This window comes from Geotrypetes seraphini, chromosome 13 (assembly GCF_902459505.1).
Source record: "Geotrypetes seraphini chromosome 13, aGeoSer1.1, whole genome shotgun sequence".
Classification (NCBI taxonomy): Eukaryota; Metazoa; Chordata; class Amphibia; order Gymnophiona; family Dermophiidae; genus Geotrypetes; species Geotrypetes seraphini.
This window is the reverse complement of record NC_047096.1, coordinates 70,745,150-70,765,560: the sequence shown is the minus strand read 5'-3', so window position 1 is coordinate 70,765,560 and position 20,411 is coordinate 70,745,150. Positions and strand designations below refer to the sequence as shown.

At 43.4% G+C, this 20,411-nt stretch overlaps 1 protein-coding gene across 2 annotated transcripts in view; it reads left to right on the top strand.

The window, feature by feature from the left end:
• The window catches only part of NSF (N-ethylmaleimide sensitive factor, vesicle fusing ATPase), a 135,027-nt gene that overhangs the window by 79,108 nt on the left and 35,508 nt on the right, over nucleotides 1-20,411 (top strand). For both annotated transcript variants that reach the window (XM_033918143.1, XM_033918142.1), the window contains exons 10-15: nucleotides 262-427; nucleotides 1,123-1,197; nucleotides 8,739-8,926; nucleotides 16,422-16,517; nucleotides 17,509-17,665; nucleotides 17,857-17,990. In XM_033918143.1, coding sequence (XP_033774034.1) covers nucleotides 262-427; nucleotides 1,123-1,197; nucleotides 8,739-8,926; nucleotides 16,422-16,517; nucleotides 17,509-17,665; nucleotides 17,857-17,990 — 816 coding nt within the window. The remainder of the gene's footprint in view (nucleotides 1-261; nucleotides 428-1,122; nucleotides 1,198-8,738; nucleotides 8,927-16,421; nucleotides 16,518-17,508; nucleotides 17,666-17,856; nucleotides 17,991-20,411) is intronic.

Here is a 20,411-nt window from a genome sequence, read left to right as displayed (position 1 = left end):
ATTGTAAAACCGCTTAGATAAACCTTGATAGGCGGTATATAAAATCCTAATAAACTTAAACTTAGAAAACTTCTTAAAATCCAGAATGTAAATATATCTAGGGTCTCTGCTAGGTTTGGAGGGGATATAGATCACCACATTTAACATTATGCAGCTTTTAGTCCTAAAAGAGAAAACTGAAAGAAATGAAATACATTGACAGACATGTAAACAGATGAGTTTAGATGCTGCCATAATCTTAATTTTTTTCCCCCCCATTAGCTGGGCGCCAACAGTGGACTACACATCATCATCTTTGATGAGATCGATGCAATCTGCAAGCAGAGAGGAAGTATGGCAGGCAGCACTGGCGTCCATGACACTGTTGTTAACCAGCTGCTCTCAAAAATAGATGGCGTGGAGCAATTGAACAACATCTTAGTGATTGGTATGAAAAAAGCATGTTCTTAGATTGTCAAACAAACAAACCAAAAAGGCAACATCCGACTGTAACACAATACAGAAGAAGAAAATAAAGCATCACAAAGCCAGTTGGCCAAACCAAAATTTTTTTTAGAAATAAAGATATAAAAAGGTGGTCTTTAGTTGGTAATGTGGTCCAGACTTTCTTGACAAATGTCCATCAACCTAACATGTAGTTGCCTGCTTCTAGGGCAATTATATCTTTGTCAGTGAGTTTACACATTCAATTTATAAGTTATACCATCTCACTACTAATAGTATGGAGAGCCCACACTGGTGATATTTAACACCAAAGTCTCAAGCTCAGAGCAGCAAGCCAATTTAAAACTTGGCATGCTGAACTGGCATGCTGCTCTGTTTTACTTGCATCTAAAATGTTAGACAGATAGCGAAATGTGGAGTCACTGTGTTAGGAGAAGATTACATGCTATTACAATAAAGTACAGATGAGATAAAAGTGCCATAAGTAGAGTAGAAGGGAGAGAAAATATGTTTGAGAAATCTAAAGGAAGCCTATGCCTTATGGATTTTGCTTTTTCACTGATATACAAGATGAGTATTCCATAAGTAATTTTCTTTAGAGAATATCGTACTTGGAGTTGAGTATCTATAGTTTGCAGTTGATATTATCAAGCTTTATAAAATTTATTCTGTATACAGGCATGACAAACAGGCCAGATCTTATAGACGAGGCCCTGCTGCGCCCTGGTAGATTGGAAGTGAAGATGGAAATTGGTAAGTGAATCAACCACTTTTTTTTCAGATAGGTAAATACTGCTAAATAATAACTGCAATCATCCTTTTCTTTAGCGTCTCTCCAGACTGGCACACAATGGATAGGTTTACTGAGATATTGACTTTTGGCTGCAATACAAGTGAGCTGTGCAGTCCCATCTACAATCAGTCTGTTCTCAGTCTCCAGCAGGTGGAGTGATAAGTTTGTGCAGTCTTTCTTTTGGTTAATTAGGATCTGTTGGAACTGATTAGTAACCTTTCTCTTGTCCCTTTTTGCTGTCTGAACAGAGCTTGGGAGACCCTCTCGGGGGGGTCCTTCCAATCTTGGAGGTGTCACACTCAAAAGGGTTTAGTCCCTCCCCCCATTTCCCCCACCTCCCCAGTTTTATTTCTGTAGAGGAGCCTCAGCTGTACGCCTGGCCCCCCTTTAGGCACAGACTACAGTTTAAAGAGCCAGTGGGGTCTGCTCTTTCGTTCTTGCAGCTGTGGGCTATGAGTTAAAAAGAAAAAAATACCACAAACAAGAGAAAATAAAGGGCCTGAGAGAGCCGTTATTATATGGGTTTTTTTGTGCGTAGGTTTCCTGCACGTACGATAAGAGCACTTTTAAATAGCAGAAGTGCATTTTATCCCAGGACAAGCAGGCAGCATATTCTTAACACATGGGTGACGTCACCGACGGAGCCCTCGGTACGGACCTTTTAACTAGAAGTTTCTAGTTGGCCGCACCGCGCGTGCGCGAGTGCCTTCCCGCCCGACGGAGGAGTGCGTGGTCCCCAGTTTCTTCGTTTCCGCGGAGCGAAGAAGACGCGTGTATTTTTTCAACGGCCGTTGAAATCACTTTTTGCCTTCCCGCTCGCGCTTTTGTTCTAAATTTTTCTTCCTCTACCTTCGGGTTTCCTTTTTCTTTGAATTGCAAAAAAAAAAAAAAAAAAAAACTTTGATTTTTCTTGTTTCTTTCGTTTTTGCCCCGGCGGGGCCTGTTGCCATTATACAGGCCTCGGACTTCGATTTTGCGGAGGCTATCTTCCCCTTCATGCCCCCGCAGGTCGGTTTTAAGAAGTGCCAGCGGTGTGCACGCCCGATCTCCGTTTCTGACCCACACAATTGGTGTTTGCAGTGCCTGGGTCCGGAGCATCGGGCAGATTCCTGCACCCGCTGTGCCACTTTACAAAAACGTACTCTTAAAAACCGAAGAATCCAGCAAACCCTTCTCTTCGGCTCCGAGTCGGCGATGGATTCATCACCTTCAACGGCGGTACCGCAGAAATCGGCACCGTCAAGCTCGACACCGACCGATCCCGCATCGGCGCCACTGGCGCCAGGTAAGCCGGCTAAGAAGCCTTCCTCTTCCCTCGAGCGCCCTCCAGCTACGGTGACGACACCGTCCATACCGGCATCGCACCGGTCCCGTAAACGCTCCGCCCCGATAACGGTGAGTGCCTCGTCATCGGCCTCCTCATCGCCGGGGCGTGGAGCGGCATCCAAGGAACCGAAGAAAAAGAAAGCGGTTCCGATGCCACCCCTAGATGACCGTATCTCGGCCATTCTACAAACTCAGCTTCAGGAGCAGTTGAAGAAACAACTTGAACAACTGCTACCCTCTATCCTGGCACCGCTCCTTCCGGTACCAGACCGGCCCGAGCCCCGCACCGAGCCCCCGGTGTCCACTCCTTCGGTACCGGTAAACACCTCGATGCCGATCCTTTCGGCCCAACAACTTCCTGATGATCCTGTGGTTCATTCTCAACCCACAGTGGATCCTACTCGGCACCAGGCGGTACGGCACTCTTCTCGGGACCGAGAACGACGCCGATCGTCCTCCCCTGGTACCGTTTCGGTGCGCTCTGGTAAATCTTTGTCCAAGACTCGCCACACCGCACCCTCCACCCCGGTGTCCCGACATGCACCAGAAGTCAGGGATCCTGATTTATGGGAGGAGACTCCTCTCGGTACCGAGGAGGATCCCTCCTCATCTGATGAGGAACCATCGGCACCTGATGCCACCTCTAAACCTGAGCAATCCTCTTTTTCTAAATTTCTGAGGGAAATGTCTGCTGCTCTGTCACTTCCCCTTGAATCTGACTCCAAAAAGTCCCAAGCCTTTTTAGAAGCCTTAGACTTTGAGCAACCTCCTAAAGAGTTCCTCAAGCTTCCCGTACATGACATCTTACGGGAGACATTTTACAAAAACTTGGAAAATCCCCTCACGGTACCGGGAGCTCCCCGTAAACTGGACAACCTTTACCGTGTCATCCCTATTCCAGGATTCGACAAATCTCAATTGCCCCATGAGTCCCTTCTGGTGGAATCCACCTTAAAAAAGACTCAGGGCTCCAGTGTCTATGCCTCTACCCCTCCTGGCAGAGAAGGTAAGACCATGGACAAGTTTGGCAAGAGACTTTACCAAAATGCCATGCTTGCCAACAGGGCAAACAACTATTCCTTCCATTTTTCCTTTTATCTCAAACACTTGGTCCAACAGCTGTCTGCCCTCCAGAAGTACCTACCTGAGCGCAAGGTCCCGCTATTCCAGCAGCACATATCTGGCCTTCTCCAAATGCGCAAGTATATGGTCCGCTCGATATACGACTCCTTCGAGCTCACCTCTCGGGCCTCTGCCATGGCTGTAGCCATGCGTCGCTTGGCCTGGCTCAGAGTCTCCGACCTGGACATCAACCACCAGGACCGCCTGGCCAACGCCCCCTGTCTCGGGGATGAGCTTTTTGGAGAGTCACTGGATTCCACCACCCAGAAACTCTCTGCCCATGAGACCAGGTGGGACACCCTGATCAAGCCGAAAAAGAAGGCTCCGCCTGCTCGACCCTATCGGCCTCAATCATCTTACCAGCGGAGGTTCTCAGCCAGGCCACTCAATCCGCCTCCCCAACAATCTCGGCGACCCCGTCAACAGCAGCACCATGCCCAGGCTCGGTCTCAGGCCACTCAACCCTCCAAGCCTCCTCAGCCTGCTAAACAATCTCAGCCCTTTTGACTCTTCTCTCCAGGGCATAGCCAGTCATCCACCCTCGCTGCCTCTTCCACAGCCTATCGGGGGTCGTCTCACCATTTTCTCAAGCCGTTGGGAAGTCATCACGTCGGACCAGTGGGTCCTCAACATCATCCGCCACGGCTACTCTCTCAACTTCCAGACTCTGCCTCCGGACAACCTTCCCGTAGAGTCTGCTTCAAACTCATCTCAAACCCCCCTCCTCCTGAGGGAGGTTCAATCCCTCCTCCTTCTCAATGCCATCGAAGAAGTACCTCCAGATCAAAGGGGGCAGGGATTCTACTCCCGCTACTTCCTGGTACCCAAAAAGACGGGAGACCTCCGTCCCATTCTCGATCTCAGGGACCTCAACAAGTGTCTGGTCAAGGAGAAGTTCAGAATGCTCTCCCTTGCCACGCTCTACCCTCTTCTTTCTCAACACGACTGGCTATGTTCCCTGGACCTCAAAGAGGCCTACACTCACATCTCCATCAATCAACATTCTCGCCGCTACCTGCGGTTCCAGGTACTGCACCACCACTATCAGTACAAGGTGCTACCGTTCGGCCTCGCCTCCTCACCCAGGGTCTTCACCAAGTGCCTTATAGTGGTAGCGGCCTTCCTCAGGTCTCACAACCTCCAGGTGTTCCCCTATTTGGACGATTGGTTGGTGAAAGCACCTACGTCTCCACTTGTGCTACAGGCTACTCATCACACCATCTCTCTCCTCCACCTCCTGGGGTTCGAGATCAACTACCCCAAGTCGCATCTGCTTCCCACCCAGCGACTTCAATTCATTGGAGCAGTTCTGGACACCACGCTAATGAGGGCTTTTCTCCCCTCCGATCGCAAGCAGACCCTGCTCCATCTCTGCCGTCAGGTACTCATGCATCCCTCCATTCCTGCTCGACAGATGATGGTCCTCCTGGGTCACATGGCCTCGACAGTGCATGTCCTTCCTCTGGCTCGTCTCCACCTTCGTACACCTCAGTGGACGCTCGCCAACCAGTGGTCACAGACTACGGATCTTCTTTCTCATCCCATCTCTGTGACATCATCTCTTCAGCAATCTCTCCAATGGTGGTTGAACTCCTCAAATCTTTCCAGGGGTCTTCTTTTCCATCTGCCCCCCCACTCTATGATCATCACCACAGATGCGTCCCCCTACGCGTGGGGAGCTCACCTGGGAGATCTACGCACCCAGGGACTTTGGACCCCACAGGAGCGTCGTCATCACATCAATTTCCTGGAACTCAGAGCCATGTTCTACGCCCTCAAGGCTTTCCAACATCTTCTCTGTCCTCAAGTCCTCCTCCTATGCACAGACAATCAAGTCGCCATGTACTACATAAACAAGCAAGGCGGCACCGGATCTCGCCCCCTTTGTCTGGAGGCTCTGCGCATCTGGACCTGGGCCACGGACCGCAATCTCTTTCTCAGGGCGGTCTATATCCAGGGCGAACAGAACTCTCTGGCCGACAATCTCAGCCGCATCCTTCAACCTCACGAGTGGACGTTGGACCCTCCGACTCTACTCTCCATCTTTGCTCGATGGGGCACTCCGCAGGTGGACCTCTTCGCAGCACCTCACAACCATCAGCTGCCCCAATTCTGTTCCAGACTCTTCTCTCCTCACCGTCTGGCCCCGGATGCATTCCTGCTCAACTGGAGGGATCGGTTCCTCTATGCCTTCCCTCCACTTCCTTTGATGTTGCGGACCTTGTCCAAACTCCGCAAGGACAATGCCACCATGATCCTCATCGCCCCTCGGTGGCCTCGTCAACACTGGTTCTCCCTTCTGCTTCAACTCAGCTCCAGGGAGCCCATTCCTCTTCCTGTGTTTCCTACTCTACTTACACAGCAGAATCAGTCTCTACTACATCCCAACCTGTCTTCCCTCCACCTGACAGCTTGGTTTCTCTCGGGCTGACCTCTCCGGAGAATCTATCTCAACCGGTCCGCCTCATTTTGGACGCCTCCAGGAAACCGGCCACTCTCCAATGTTACCATCAGAAGTGGACCAGATTCTCCTCGTGGTGTCTCCGGCATCATCAAGAACCCACCTCTTTGGCGGTGGAAACTGTCTTGGAATATTTGCTCTCGCTGTCCAACGCTGGCCTCAAAACCACCTCCATCAGAGTCCACCTCAGTGCCATCACTGCGTTTCACGAGCCTATTCTCGGAAAACCCCTCACGGCTCATCCTCTGGTTTCAAGATTTATGAGAGGGCTCTTCAACATCAAACCGCCTCTCAAGCCTCCTCCCGTCGTCTGGGACCTGAATGTGGTTCTCTCTGCTCTCATGAAACCTCCGTTTGAGCCTCTTGCCACAGCTTCATTCAGGCTTCTTACCTGGAAGGTGCTTTTCCTAATTGCCATCACCTCTGCCAGGAGGGTTAGCGAACTGCATGCACTGGTTGCCGACCCACCGTTCACTGTTTTTCACCATGACAAGGTTGTTCTGCGTACCCACCCTAAATTCCTTCCCAAGGTGGTCTCAGCTTTTCACCTCAACCAGTCCATTGTGCTTCCCGTCTTCTTCCCTAAGCCTCACTCGCATCCTGGAGAACAGGCGTTGCACACGCTGGATTGTAAGCGTGCCCTTGCTTACTACCTTGATCGTACCAGAGCTCACCGAACATCCCCTCAGCTCTTTTTGTCTTTCGATCCCAACCGTTTGGGCCGTCCTGTCTCCAAACGGACACTTTCAAATTGGCTTGCTGCCTGTATTGCCTTCTGTTATGCTCGGGCCGGTCTCTCTCTGGAAGGATCTGTCACGGCCCACAGAGTCCGAGCTATGGCTGCTTCTGTGGCTTTCCTCCGTTCCACGCCCATCGAGGAAATCTGCAAGGCGGCCACTTGGTCCTCAGTTCACACGTTCACTACTCACTACTGTCTGGATGCGTTCTCCAGACGGGATGGACACTTCGGCCAATCTGTGTTACAGAATTTATTTTCCTAATGGCCAACCATCCCTCCTCCCTCTTTGTTAGCTTGGAGGTCACCCATGTGTTAAGAATATGCTGCCTGCTTGTCCTGGGATAAAGCACAGTTACTTACCGTAACAGGTGTTATCCAGGGACAGCAGGCAGATATTCTTAAGTCCCACCCACCTCCCCGGGTTGGCTTCTTAGCTGGCTTATCCTAACTGGGGACCACGCACTCCTCCGTCGGGCGGGAAGGCACTCGCGCACGCGCGGTGCGGCCAACTAGAAACTTCTAGTTAAAAGGTCCGTACCGAGGGCTCCGTCGGTGACGTCACCCATGTGTTAAGAATATCTGCCTGCTGTCCCTGGATAACACCTGTTACGGTAAGTAACTGTGCTTTATGTGCACGCTGAGCAGTGGATGTGGCTGGCGTGTGCGCAAAGTGTTCCAGCCACTTCGAGGGGGAACCGGCATCAGCTTCAGGTACTGGCATGCAGGGTTCATCTTTGCGCATGCACCTATCGTCAGTGGGGAGCGCGGGAGAAGCCTGGGCTTCCCCTGCCACCCTTGCCACGGTTTCCTCAACCGCCGGCGGTCAGGGGGATATGGTTTTGTCTTCCGTGGGCGCTGGAGATTCCTTTTCTGCTGCAGTGGGGTCCCACCCATGATGGGTACTACTTTGGTATGTCCCACCCATTCTGTGCCAGTCTGGAAGGATGCTAAAGAAGGAGAAATTTAGGTTTTTACCTGCTAACTTTCTTTCTTTTAGTCCCTCCAGACCAGCACAGACCCCACCCTGTCATGTTGTTTGGTGTTGTTTTCACGAGGAGTACGGTGTTTTCTGCGCTACCTTTTTATCTTGGTTTTTGGGGAGAATAATAAGAGCAGCAGCATTTGGTCTAGCTGGCGAACTATGAGGACGTTTTGAGGAAGGTTCTTGTTCTAATCAGTATCCAACAGTGTTTCCTGGTCCAATCTGGACAATTTCTTTGTCTTCTCCATGTGAGTGTGGAGTTGGTTTGTTTTGGTGTTTTTTAGCCTAGTTAGTTTCTGCTTGGCTATTCACCAGACCAATTGTAGATGGAACTGTAGAGCCAGCAGCCAAAAGTCAATGTCTCAGTCTCCAGTTACTGGCAGAGGAGCATAAACTCATCCGTTCTGTGCCGGTCTGGAGGGACTAAAAGACAAAGAATTAGCAGGTAAAAGCCTAATTTCTCCTTATCCTGAGTACAAGAATAAACACACAACACCCTTGTGGCTTACCAGTGATCTGGATGAACTGTCTTTGGGAGTTGGAGGATTGTTCAGTGACTGTACTCACCTAGCCCTTAGCCTCTTGCTGGGACTGTGCATTTGGCAATAATGATCATGATGAGATTTTATATATTAGTCTGAGGTAATGAATTTAGGGTCCATGAAAGATTTTTATGTCAATAGAGAATGAAAGGTTGAAGCTTGTACTCATCCTACAGGATGCTGGTACTTATTTGGGAGAAGATCTCCAGCAGACATGAGCTAAAAGACAATGATATTAGAGGAGCCTAGTGTTCAACAGTAGACTTTTTTTTAAATTAACAACTTTTTTGTGTGTCTCCTTGATTGCAGTAATTTTTTTTCATGCCCAGGTTTACCGGATGAGAAAGGCCGTATTCAGATTCTTCATATTCATACAGCAAGAATGAGGGAGCACAATTTACTTTCTTCTGATGTGGATGTTCCTGAACTGGCTCAGGAAACCAAGAACTTCAGTGGTGCTGAACTGGAAGGACTGGTGCGAGCTGCTCAATCCACTGCTATGAATCGACACATAAAGGTCAGTTGTCTGCTTAATTTACTCCCTTCCCAATTATGTGGGTACTGTTTTGTTTGTAGGGCAGGTATTCAAGAGTGCTGGTAGATCTTTGCAATATGCTTGTAAACTAATGCTGAATTTGGCCTGGTCAAGATTCATATTCTGACCAAAATGGTGGAAGTTGGAAATAAAAAAGTAAATGACTTTGCTGACATGCCTGACATTCCTTAGTCTTTCATTGAAGTTTTGATACCCTTTGGGGTTCTAGTTATTGTTGCCTAGGTGGAGGTACCATGACCTTTCTCTTCCCATGTTTAAATACTGTCTTCTCATTCTTTAAAGACAAATGTTACTTGAGCCAATCTAGCAATTGCCTAGCCTTTTACCCTTTGCAACTTTATGTACTGTATAAAGATGTAAATGGGAAGCCCAGACCAGATGTATTCCACGTATCAGCAAAAGTGGAAAGAAGAGGAAACGAGAGCCAGCGTGGTTAAAAGGTGAAGTGAAAGAGGCTATTGGAGCAAAAAAAAAATCCTTTAAAGAATGGAAAAAAGATCTAAATGAAGAAAATAAGAAGAAACACAATCACTAGCAAGTTAGATGCAAAGTATTGATAAAGACAGCTAAGAAAGACTATCAAGTTTCAAGTTTATTCAAAATTTTGATAAAACGCAAATCATATTAAAACGCAATTCATATTAAAAAAGGGGGAGACAAACAGGTAGATACTTGCAAGAGAAACTTGCAAAAGAGGCAAAAACTCATAGCAGTTTTTTTAGGTACATCAGAAACAGAAAACCTGTGAGGGAATCTGTGGGACCGTTGGATGATCAAGGAGCGAAAGGGGCGCTCAGGGAGGATAAGGCCATAGTGGAAAGAGTTAATGAATTTTTTGCTTCGGTCTTTACGGAAGAAGATGTAAATGGTTTTCAAGGATGATGATGTGGAGGAACTGAAAGAAATCTCGGTGAATCTGGAAGATGTACTAAGCCAAAATCGACAAGTTAAAAAGTGATAAATCGCCAGGACCGGATGGTATAATTCCCAGGGTATTAAAAGAACTCAAAATGAAATTGCTGACCTGCTGTTAGTGATCTGTAACCTGTCACTAAAATCATCTGTAGTACCTGAAGAATGGAGGGTGGCCAATGTTATGCTGATTTTTAAAAAGGGCTCCAGGGGAGATCTGGAAAATTACAGACCGGTAAGCCTCACTTTGGTGCTGGGTAAAATGGTAGAAACGATTATAAAAAATAAAATTGTGGAACACGTAGACAAACACTGAGATATTGATGAGATTTAATGAGACGGAGTCAGCGTGGGTTCAGCCAAGGGAGATCTTGCCTCACCAATTTACTTGACTTCTTTGAAAGTGTGAATAAAATGTGGATAAAGGTGAGCCGATTAATATAGTGTATCTAGATTTTCAGAAAGCTTTTGATAAAGTTCCTTACCAGAGGCTCCTGAGAAAATTAAAGTGTCGTGGGATAGGTGGCAAAGTTCAGTTGTGGATTAGGAATTGATTATCAGATAAAAAGCAGAGGGTAGGGTTAAATGGTCATTTTTTTCAATGGAGGAGAGTAAACAGTGGAGTGCTGCAGGGGTCTGTACTGGGACCGGTGCTATTTAACTTATTTATAAATGATCTGGAAATTGGAACGACGAGTGAAGTGATTAAATTTGCAGATGACACTAAACTGTTCAAAGTTGTTAAAGCACATGCGGATTGTGAAAAATTGCAGGCAGATCGTAGGAAATTGGAAGACTGGGCGTCCAAAATGGCAGATGAAATTTAATGTGGACAAATACAAAGTGATGCACATTGGGAAGAATAACCCGAATCACAGTTACCGGATGTTAGGGCCCACCTTGGGGATTAGCACCCAAGAAAAGGATCTGGGTGTCATCGTAGACTATACGATGAAATCTAATGCCCAATGTGCGGCATTGGCCAAAAGAGCAAATAGGATGCTAGGAATTATTAAAAATGGGATGGTTAACAAGACTAAGAATGTTATAATGCCCCTGTATCGCTTCATGGTGCGACCTCATCTGGAGTATTGCGTTCAATTCTGATCTCCTTATCTCAAGAAAGATATAGTGGCACTAGAAAATGTTCAAAGAAGAGTGACCAAGATGGTAAAGGGAATGGAACTCCTCGTATGAGGAAAGACTAAAGCGGTTAGGATTCTCCAGCTTGGAAAAGAGACGACTTGAGGAGAGATACGTTTGAAGTCTACAAAATCCTGAGTGGAGTAGAACGGGTACAAGTGGATCGATTTTTCACTCCGTCAAAAATTACAAAGACTAGGGAACATACTTTTAAAACCAATTGGAGGAAATTTTTTTTCACTCAGAGAATAGTTAAGCTCTGGAACGCGTTGCCAGAGGATGTGGTAAGAGCGGATAGCATAGCTGGTTCTAAGAAAGGTTTGGACAAGTTCCTGGAGGAAAAGTCCATAGTCTGTTATTGAGAAAGACACGGGGGAAGCCACTGTTGCCGTGTATTGGTAGCATGGAATATTGATACACCTTGGGTTTTGGCCAGGTACTGGTGACCTGGATTGGCCACCTTGGGAACAGGCTACTGAGCTTGATGGACCATTGGTCTGACCCAGTGTGGCTATTCTTATGTTCCGGAGTCCTTTCGGTTGCTGGTCCAGTCTACTGTATTATCTACCTTAGATTATTGTAATATTGTTTATTTAGGGTTACCAAAAAATACTGTAATAAGACTCCGATTAGATCAGAATGCTGCGGTCCGCTTGATTTTTGGTCTTAAAGAATATGATCATGTTAGTCCTTTTTATGCTAGACTGCACTGGCTGCCATTTGGGGCCAGAGTGTTTTTCAAGTTTGGGTATATTTGTTATAAGGCACTTTTTGAATTATTACCCTCTTATCAGGTATCTTACTTGAAATAGTTTTATTCAATAAATGTTTATCTTCCTTACCCCAAGGGCCTGTTCTTGCAAGACTTTTTTGGACAGGACATTGGAGTATCGGGCAGGGAAGATGATCTCCTGGATGGGCCCGTTGATAGCTCAAGCCAACTCTTACTTTACATTTAGGAAATTATTAAAAACTTACTTATTTGATAAACAAGAATGCTGATAGTTACGATGGCGTTTTTACTTTTTAATTATTTTTAACCTATGTTTTTTATTGATAGCAATGGTGTGGGCAACTCTCCTGCTGCCGAAGGGAGGTTGGGTGTTGGTTGGCGGTGGGAGATTTTGGGCACTTCTCCTGCTGTTGTGGAGGGTTTTTTTTTTCGTTTATTCTTTGCATGTGTCCATCTTTATAACTAGCGATGGGCACTTACTAATTTAGCGAGTCCTCGCTACTCTCCACCAACCTCATTTGCATGAGTGTTTTTTTGGAGAATGACTCGCTTTTTAAAAATCGCTACTATAACAGCTGCAACAGCAGCCCATTGGTTTTTTATGCATTTTTTTGAAAATCTAGGCCTAAGTGTGTTAGCATTAACTGCGAAACGAGTGTGCATATAGGCAATAGTGTAAGTTAAATGCCTAGGTGCCAACCTTTATGTGCTCATATTTACATCTGCCTTATACATGTAAGTGTTGGTGCCCAGTTGTCAATTTAGGTTCTGTTCTGTAACAGAATCTGGATACTTAGATGCCACGTAAATTACTATCTTAGCACACAGATTTTGGGCACACTTTAGAGCACAGGTGTCGAAGTCGGTCCTTGAGGGCCGCAATCCAGTCGGGTTTTCAGGATTTCCCCAATGAATATGCATTGAAAGCAGTGCATGCACATAGATCTCATGCATATTCATTGGGGAAATCTTGAAAACCCGACTGGATTGTGGCCCTCGAGGACCGACTTCGACACCCCTGCTTTAGAGGATTGCCCCCTGTGTGCCTAATTCAATTGTGAGTAAAATATTAACACAGCTTAGTAAACAAGGGCCTCTGTTTGTAGTGGTTTGATATTCAAAATGTATGCAAATGTGTGCATAGTTCTTTACGAGCACTGTGCAGGGACACAGAGTACCTTTATGCTTATTTGGTGGTTTTGTCCTAAAGGCCAACTTTTTTGGAACCAGATCATGATATCTTGAGAGAACCACTCACCAAGACTATTGGCTGTTGTTTACTTAACATAGGCCCGCTATCTCTGATATCCCATAAGTGGAAATTAGTTCACCAGGTGGTCACAGATAACCTACCTTGTAATCACATCTGTGTGAAAAAAATTCGATATTTCTGGGGCGACTATTGTGTTGAAAAAAAGTGACGCTTATGTCTGTGATAGTAATAGGCGTGAGATAAATTTTTAAAATAAATAAAATTAAACTCACTGCCTTGAAAAGAAATAGACTCACACTTTCGCAGGACTTGGGAAAGTTATTTTGCTTGAATGGACACCTCTCAGAACTGTTTGTTGAGATTCAAATTCTCCTGCCCAGTCTAGAACTTGCATTGTCCTCATCCTCTTTTTCGGTGTTTGTGGAACAGCTGGAGGGAGTGATGGGGGGAGTGAGGATGGGGAGGGGGTTTCCTTGTATTGTGGTCTGTGGTCTACTTACTAGTGCTTGTTGTAGCCATATATGAAAGAACTACAATATGTCATGTGTGGGATTTGTATTTTTGTTGGTTATTGCATAATCTGATGATAAATAAAAAAAGAGCACTGTTCTCTTTAGCAAGAGAGAGAGGATGATAAGGACTGTGAAATGTCAGGTTGCAAAGGTTATGAGATTAATGAAATATAAAGGCAGCAGCTGATATTTGATAGTGTTGAAATGCAGAGTTATTAGCTCTTACAGGTGTAAGCTGAAAGACTCATCTTTTCCCTCTGCCCGTTGTGAGTGATTGATGTGAAGGTAGCAAATAAATGGTGCAGTGGATGAGATTTTTCAAAATTAATTTAAAGATGTATATTCTGACCTTTCAGTCCTGGAATGTGCCAAGTGGATAACAGAACTGTGTGGAACCTAAGTGGATTTAGTTTTGTTTTTATTTTGAGCCTTTGGCCTCACCTAATCCTCTCTATATACCTCCTGTATAATTGAATAGCCTCTGACTGCCACTCTGTGATAGAGGACTGTATTATAGTGTAGGCTAATTTAGTATAGATAAAATTTTCCCCTCTCCTCCCTACAGTGCTGGTGCAATAAATTTTAAAATAACTAATCATTTTTCCAGTGTGTTTGTGAATGAGGGAGGATTAAGTAAATCTGCTTGAAACACACAGCTGTACACATGGTATATGACCATTTAGCTTTCTTACTTTGAGAGGCGTTTGATAGACGTTTATAACATTGAGTGGGGTGGAATGGTTAAACAGGGAATGGTTATTTAACTTCTCAAACACAGAAACCCAGAGGATACTCCATGAAACTAATGACCAGCTGACTGAAAACAAAACATAGAAATTTACAGAATTAAGCTGTGTAATCTGTTGCTGGAGGAAGTGGTTAAGGCAACCAACATAACAGGGTTCAAAAGAGGTTTGGATAAGTTCCTTGATAAAAAAAAAAAAAAAAAGCCATAAAATATTATTAGGCAGGTAGACTTAAGAACATAAAAATAGCCTTACTGGGTCCTTCAAGCCCAGTAGCCCGTTCTCGCGGTGGCCAATCCAGGTCACTAGCACCTGGCAAAAACCCAAAGAGTAGCAACGTTCCATGCTACCAATCCAGGGCAAGCAGTGGCTTCCCCCATGTCTTTCTCAATAACAGTCTATGGACTTTTCCTCCAGGAACTTGTCCAAACTATTCTTAAAACCAGCTACACTATCCGCTCTTACCACAACCTCTGGCAACGCGTTCCAAAGCTTAAATATTCTCTGAGTGAAAAAATATTTCCTTCGATTGCTTTTAAAAGTATTTGCCTGTAACTTCATCGAGTGTCCCCTAGTCTTCGTAATTTTTGACGGAGTGAAGAATCGATCCACTTGTACCCGTTCTACTCCACTCGGGATTTTGTAGACTTCAATCATATCTCCCCTCAGCCATCTCTTTTCCAAGCTGAAGAGCTCTAACCTTTTTAGTCTTTCCTCATACAAGAGGAGTTCCATGAGGAATAACACTAGATCTGCTTTTTGGGATCTGCTGGGTACTTATGACTCACACTGACCATTGTTGAAGACTGGATGCTTTCCTCAATAGACCTTGGTTTGATCCAGAATGGTTTTTATATTATATGTCAGGAAATCTGCCTATTAAGTTAATCAGTGCATCTTATCAATGTGTGGGGTCTGTAGGACTGAGGAAGTAACCAACACTTTCCTCATATCCATACATCTATATGCTACAGTCCAGAGAGTGGCAACCTTTCATTATATTTATAGATTGATCAACACTGAAATTTTAAAATAGCTTTCAGATAGTAAATATGATGTTAGTAATCATAAGTCCCCCAAGTCAACATCTTTCTGTGGAGTCCAGTCATCCATATTGATATTTTTGCTTCCAAAACACATACAGCTGTAGCCTCTGTCCTTTAGAACTGTATTATTTTATTTAACCAACTTTAAAATTTAGTATGGTCTGAGAAATTGTAAAGTGCCTAGAAATTTCTTGTGATTAATGGTATATTAAGAAATAAATAAACTGTAAACTGTGTTAAAGTGATGAGTCTTATAAGCCATAGACACAAACCACAGTAATGCAGAGATACAGGATATTTGGGTGACTAGCATGTTGTGATAAGGCATTTTTCAGAGCTGTTTGCCTGATGTAATAGAAAGTAACCTATACAGAATAAAAATATTTACAGATTCTTTTGGTTTAAAAGAACGAAGCAATCTATGCTTTCTGTTAGTATTGAGCATGTAGGTAGTGGAAGTAGGAACTAGAACAGCACCAGTGGCAAGATCAGTTAGCAAACATGCTTTGAATATTATGAGACGATGTGTGAGGGTCAGTGTCATTATGCAGTGACATATTCTGAAACTGGGTAAATATATTGACTGACCTTGGAAGATGAGATGGGGAGGGACAGAGACTGTGGTCCCGCTCCCCCCACATCTTCCTTTCTTACCTCTAACTACCAAGTAAAATTGGGGTGATTAGTCATATACCATATCTGACTTTACCAGATTCTGCCATTTTTTATTTGAAACTTTTGTCTTTATGAAAAAGTTTAGGCCTGCACTTTAGCTTGAACTAAAAATAAGGCTTTTAACACAAGACCCTAGTCCTTGTTTTCCTCTTGAGAAATGGATAGTGTTGGATGCCAGGCATGTGACTTCACTTGCAGAGTGCTAAGACGGTGCCTGGGGCAGTGACTGGACTACATAGAAAGGTGTGAATGGTTACAGCTGGCTCTCACAGTTTGCGTTGACTTTACTAATTGATGGGGATGCAAGTCTCCAGCTTCTTAAGGAAGATTGAAGAGAGTGTTGTGGAAGGAAATCACTTTTTGGAAAGGAGAGCATCCCACAAGTAGTCTCAGAAATGTGAGTGGGAATAGTTGGGCAGATTGCCTGGGGTCAAACAGCCAAATAATATGAAATCTAATTTGTTGTTCTTTTTCAGGCCAGTAACACAGTTGAGGTGGACATGGAGAAAGCAGAGCGACTGCAAGTGACAAGAGGAGACTTCTTTGCTTCTTTAGAAAATGATATTAAGCCTGTGAGTGAATCCATTATTTGTGTGTGTTCTAAAAAGACAGAGGGATGCTACCTGTTTCATTACAGCGTTCAGTCTGATATACCAACATTTTGTACATGAAATCAATGTGCTGCTATTGAAAAGCACTTATCTAGATAACAGAGCCTGATATCTAAGAATGTGCCATTGGGTGGCCCAATCTGTTGGGTTTTCCGAGGCATTAACTTTGATAGTACCGTTGGATATTATTATGGCAAGGTGTGAGCATTGCTTTAAATTATCCAGATAGCAGTGACTTTAATCCAGTATCTGGATAATTTAAGGACAGGAAAAAACACTGAACAGCAGCACTGAAATACATTCTTAACTTAAATGCCATGGCTAGCATTAAAAAAAACAAACACCAAATTGCTAAAACTGTATTTAATGTAAATATTGGCTTTTTTGAAATACATAGTTCTATGTTGATTTATGTAGATAGGTCTTCAAGTTCTTATATCCAAGATGTCGATATCATAAGGGTCAGCTTTCCTTTTAAAACACCTTCAGTATAGAGCGCTATAAGGTCTTACAATAGAGGTGCCTTTTAATAACTCTGGTCTGCACTGTAATTCTCACTTCCAATGTGTGTAAAACCAAGTCTTCAGTTTTTATTCTTTGCAAAGGGACCAAAGCTAATGGCGTATTATCATAGGTTATTAAAGGACAAGGTACTTCCCCCAACTACAGCCTGTTATATGCAAATATTAAACTAAAGCAGAATTCATAGTACCATCAGGAAACTCTTCTCTTAATTAAACTGTTACTTTTAATTAAAGCAGCATGTGCTAATAGGTGGATATGGCCTGATAGAATTCTCTTTTGTTTTTGTTTGTTTATTGATCACTTGATATCCCGCTAATGCCCATGTTCTTAGTGTCACTTGATATGAAGAGAGAAAAAAGCAGGGATCTGGCATGTGAGTCAGGATGTCTTTAGATTTCACGTGTTTGCTTTCTGTCCTCATATACAGGCATTCGGTACCAATCAAGAGGACTATGCATGTTACATCATGAATGGCATCATCAAGTGGGGCGATCCTGTGACGCGAGTCCTGGATGATGGAGAATTGCTGGTACAGCAGACCAAAAACAGTGACCGCACACCACTTGTCAGTGTACTCTTAGAGGGTAAGAGGAGGGTATGGCTAGGAGCAGCATATATTCTCTCTAGATGGTTGAATGTATTAGTCGGCTGCTCTGAATACTGAACATAAAATGCAAAGGCCCTGGCATGTGATAAGCAGCCATAGAGAGGGAAGGCTGAAATGTGGTGCATATTCAGATCTTCTGATTTGTATCCTTTCATTCCCTTTATTCAGGTCCCCCACATAGTGGCAAGACTGCCCTGGCAGCAAAAATTTCTGAGGAATCCAACTTTCCTTTCATCAAGATCTGTTCACCTGAAAAGATGATAGGGTTTTCAGAAACGGCCAAGTGTCAGGCTATCAAAAAGGTAACTTGGTTTGCTATCTTGGACAGCATGTGTATATATATATACTTGTCATTTCTGTCTGTGATCTATGTCTCTCAAAACAGATAATGCAGACTACTTATTTAAAACATTATAAATGAAGATAACCTCCCTTATTATGTAATCAATATGTCGTGTAGAAATATGGTATGCTCAGTTGATCTTAATTAAGTATTCTTCCACCACTCATCAAACCAAAGCATTACTTGTAAGACAACTTCTCGATATTCAGTAGTACTTTGCATGTGTCTCATATCAAATAAACACAAATAGATCTTCTTAGTTTTAAAGCCTTCAGAAGCGGCACTCCTAAGTACACAAGCATAGTGGCAAATTAACTCTTAAGGAGTTAAATTGCCACTATGCTTCCTCATTGGCTTATTCAACTGTTTTCACAAACTTTTTATATACAGTATTTATATCTTAATTTGAACATTTTTTTAAAAGAACTTATCTGGATGTCTGCATGTAGCATATAGCTTAACTGTTAGAAGGCATCGCCGCCAACATGCATGTTTCGATGCAAAATCTCTGCTTCAGGGCGCAGTATTCTAAAATGAGAAAAAAGTCATTACTGAACAAATACCTAATGTTTAGAGACAATTTCTTTACCATATTCTTACTTACTTTTAGGCTAGTATAGTTTCAAATAACGAAGAGAGGGACTCGCCTCAGGAAAGCTGTCTGAAGAGAGCACCGCCCTCAGTGCGTCATATAGGAAGCAAATAACTCTGACTACTTGGCAACAGCTCAATTTAAAGCTTAACCCTTTTGTTAGTAGATGTTAAAACAATTTTTAATCAATTAAGTCTAACGTTTATAATTCAAAAATCTACCGTTATGCCAACATACAGGTCATGAAAGGGTAAAACCAATTTGAAGAGGAACAATCACAGCGCTACCAATGTTCCTTCAACTAGTGTAATTACAAATACTTGCTACAATGTTTCTTCCAACAGAGCAACAGAGAAAAAAAATTTGAAATAATTTAGCACAAGTACTTATCTTTGGTTGAAGGACTTGTCTTGGATGGTAGTAACACTCCTCATTCAGATGATGAAACTGTTCACTTACACATCTGTCAAATTAACGACCCTTCACGACTCTTCATCCCCTCGAATCCAATCGTGTTTTAAGTCCCCCAAAAAACACACAAAAAAGTGCTAATATCAAAATGTCCAAATCAAAAACAACAAACTTTAAAACCTGTAGCGGAGTATCTTCCTCAATAAGCAACACTCTCCACGATGTTAGCATATTCAAATCACAGGTGCTCCTCAACTCTGGCTGAATTTCCCCTTGGCTTCGTCGGGAGAAGGGTAACTTCCCTATATGTTTTTACCTTTCGTGTTACTTTTCTATCAAAAATGTAGTTCAAACCCCCTTTCCTTTATTTCTAGTGAGTGAGTATTTGTCTCAATTCTGTCTGTTTTTTATTTTCCAATTTTTAATGTAGATCTCTTAGAAATACTTATAAGCATTTTATCAAATTTTTAATAAAACTTGGAACCAATCTTCTCTGAGGGAATCTTCATACTGCACAAAACACATCATACCTCAAAACTATTTTGCAAAAAGTAAATTGCAAAAGCTTCATTATAAAAATAAAGAAGCTGCATTATAAAAATATATATGTATATCACAATGAAAACATATAAACACATTGACCGGTGACCTACCAGCTGGAACTCTGCACTTCTCCGCACAAAATAGCGCTACACAAGGAACGCCACTACTAAATCAAATTGACCAATAAGATTGCAGAACTTATACTAACTAGGAACTACTTGCTAACTGAATGAAGCCCCGACCACAAGCCCCACCTCTTCTACACCATAGGCCAATCAATCTCATGATTTAATCCCCAGGACTCTATCGTGCCCCATTCACAGATTAATCTCTGCTCCCTAGGCAGCAGTTATTGAAAAATATTCCCTGATTGTGCCTGCAATTGAACCAAGACAATAAACTTTAACTGGTTCACCAGATGTTTCTGTTGCAACCAATGATTCTTAAGGGGAGCTTCCATTTTCTGGGTCTGGATGGTGCTCAAGTGTTCAGCTATACTTATTTTAATTGGATGACTAGTCTGTCCTATATAATATATAATTTTTTCATTACTCTACTAATTGTCATTTTTCTAGGTACTTTAGTTAGATTGTGAGCCTTCGGGACAGTAAGGGAATATCTAAGTACCTATTTTACTTATATTTTACTTATAATTTTAATGCACCCTAATGTCTGTTTTTTTCTGTAAACCGCTTAGAATCCTAACGGAGTTTAGCGGTATATAAGAAATAAATTACATTACATAACACAGTATACCACCCCTTTTAAATTATAATCTATATGTTGACATAGCTGATACTATTTTATGCCTTTCAGAATCCTGATAGCTGAAGT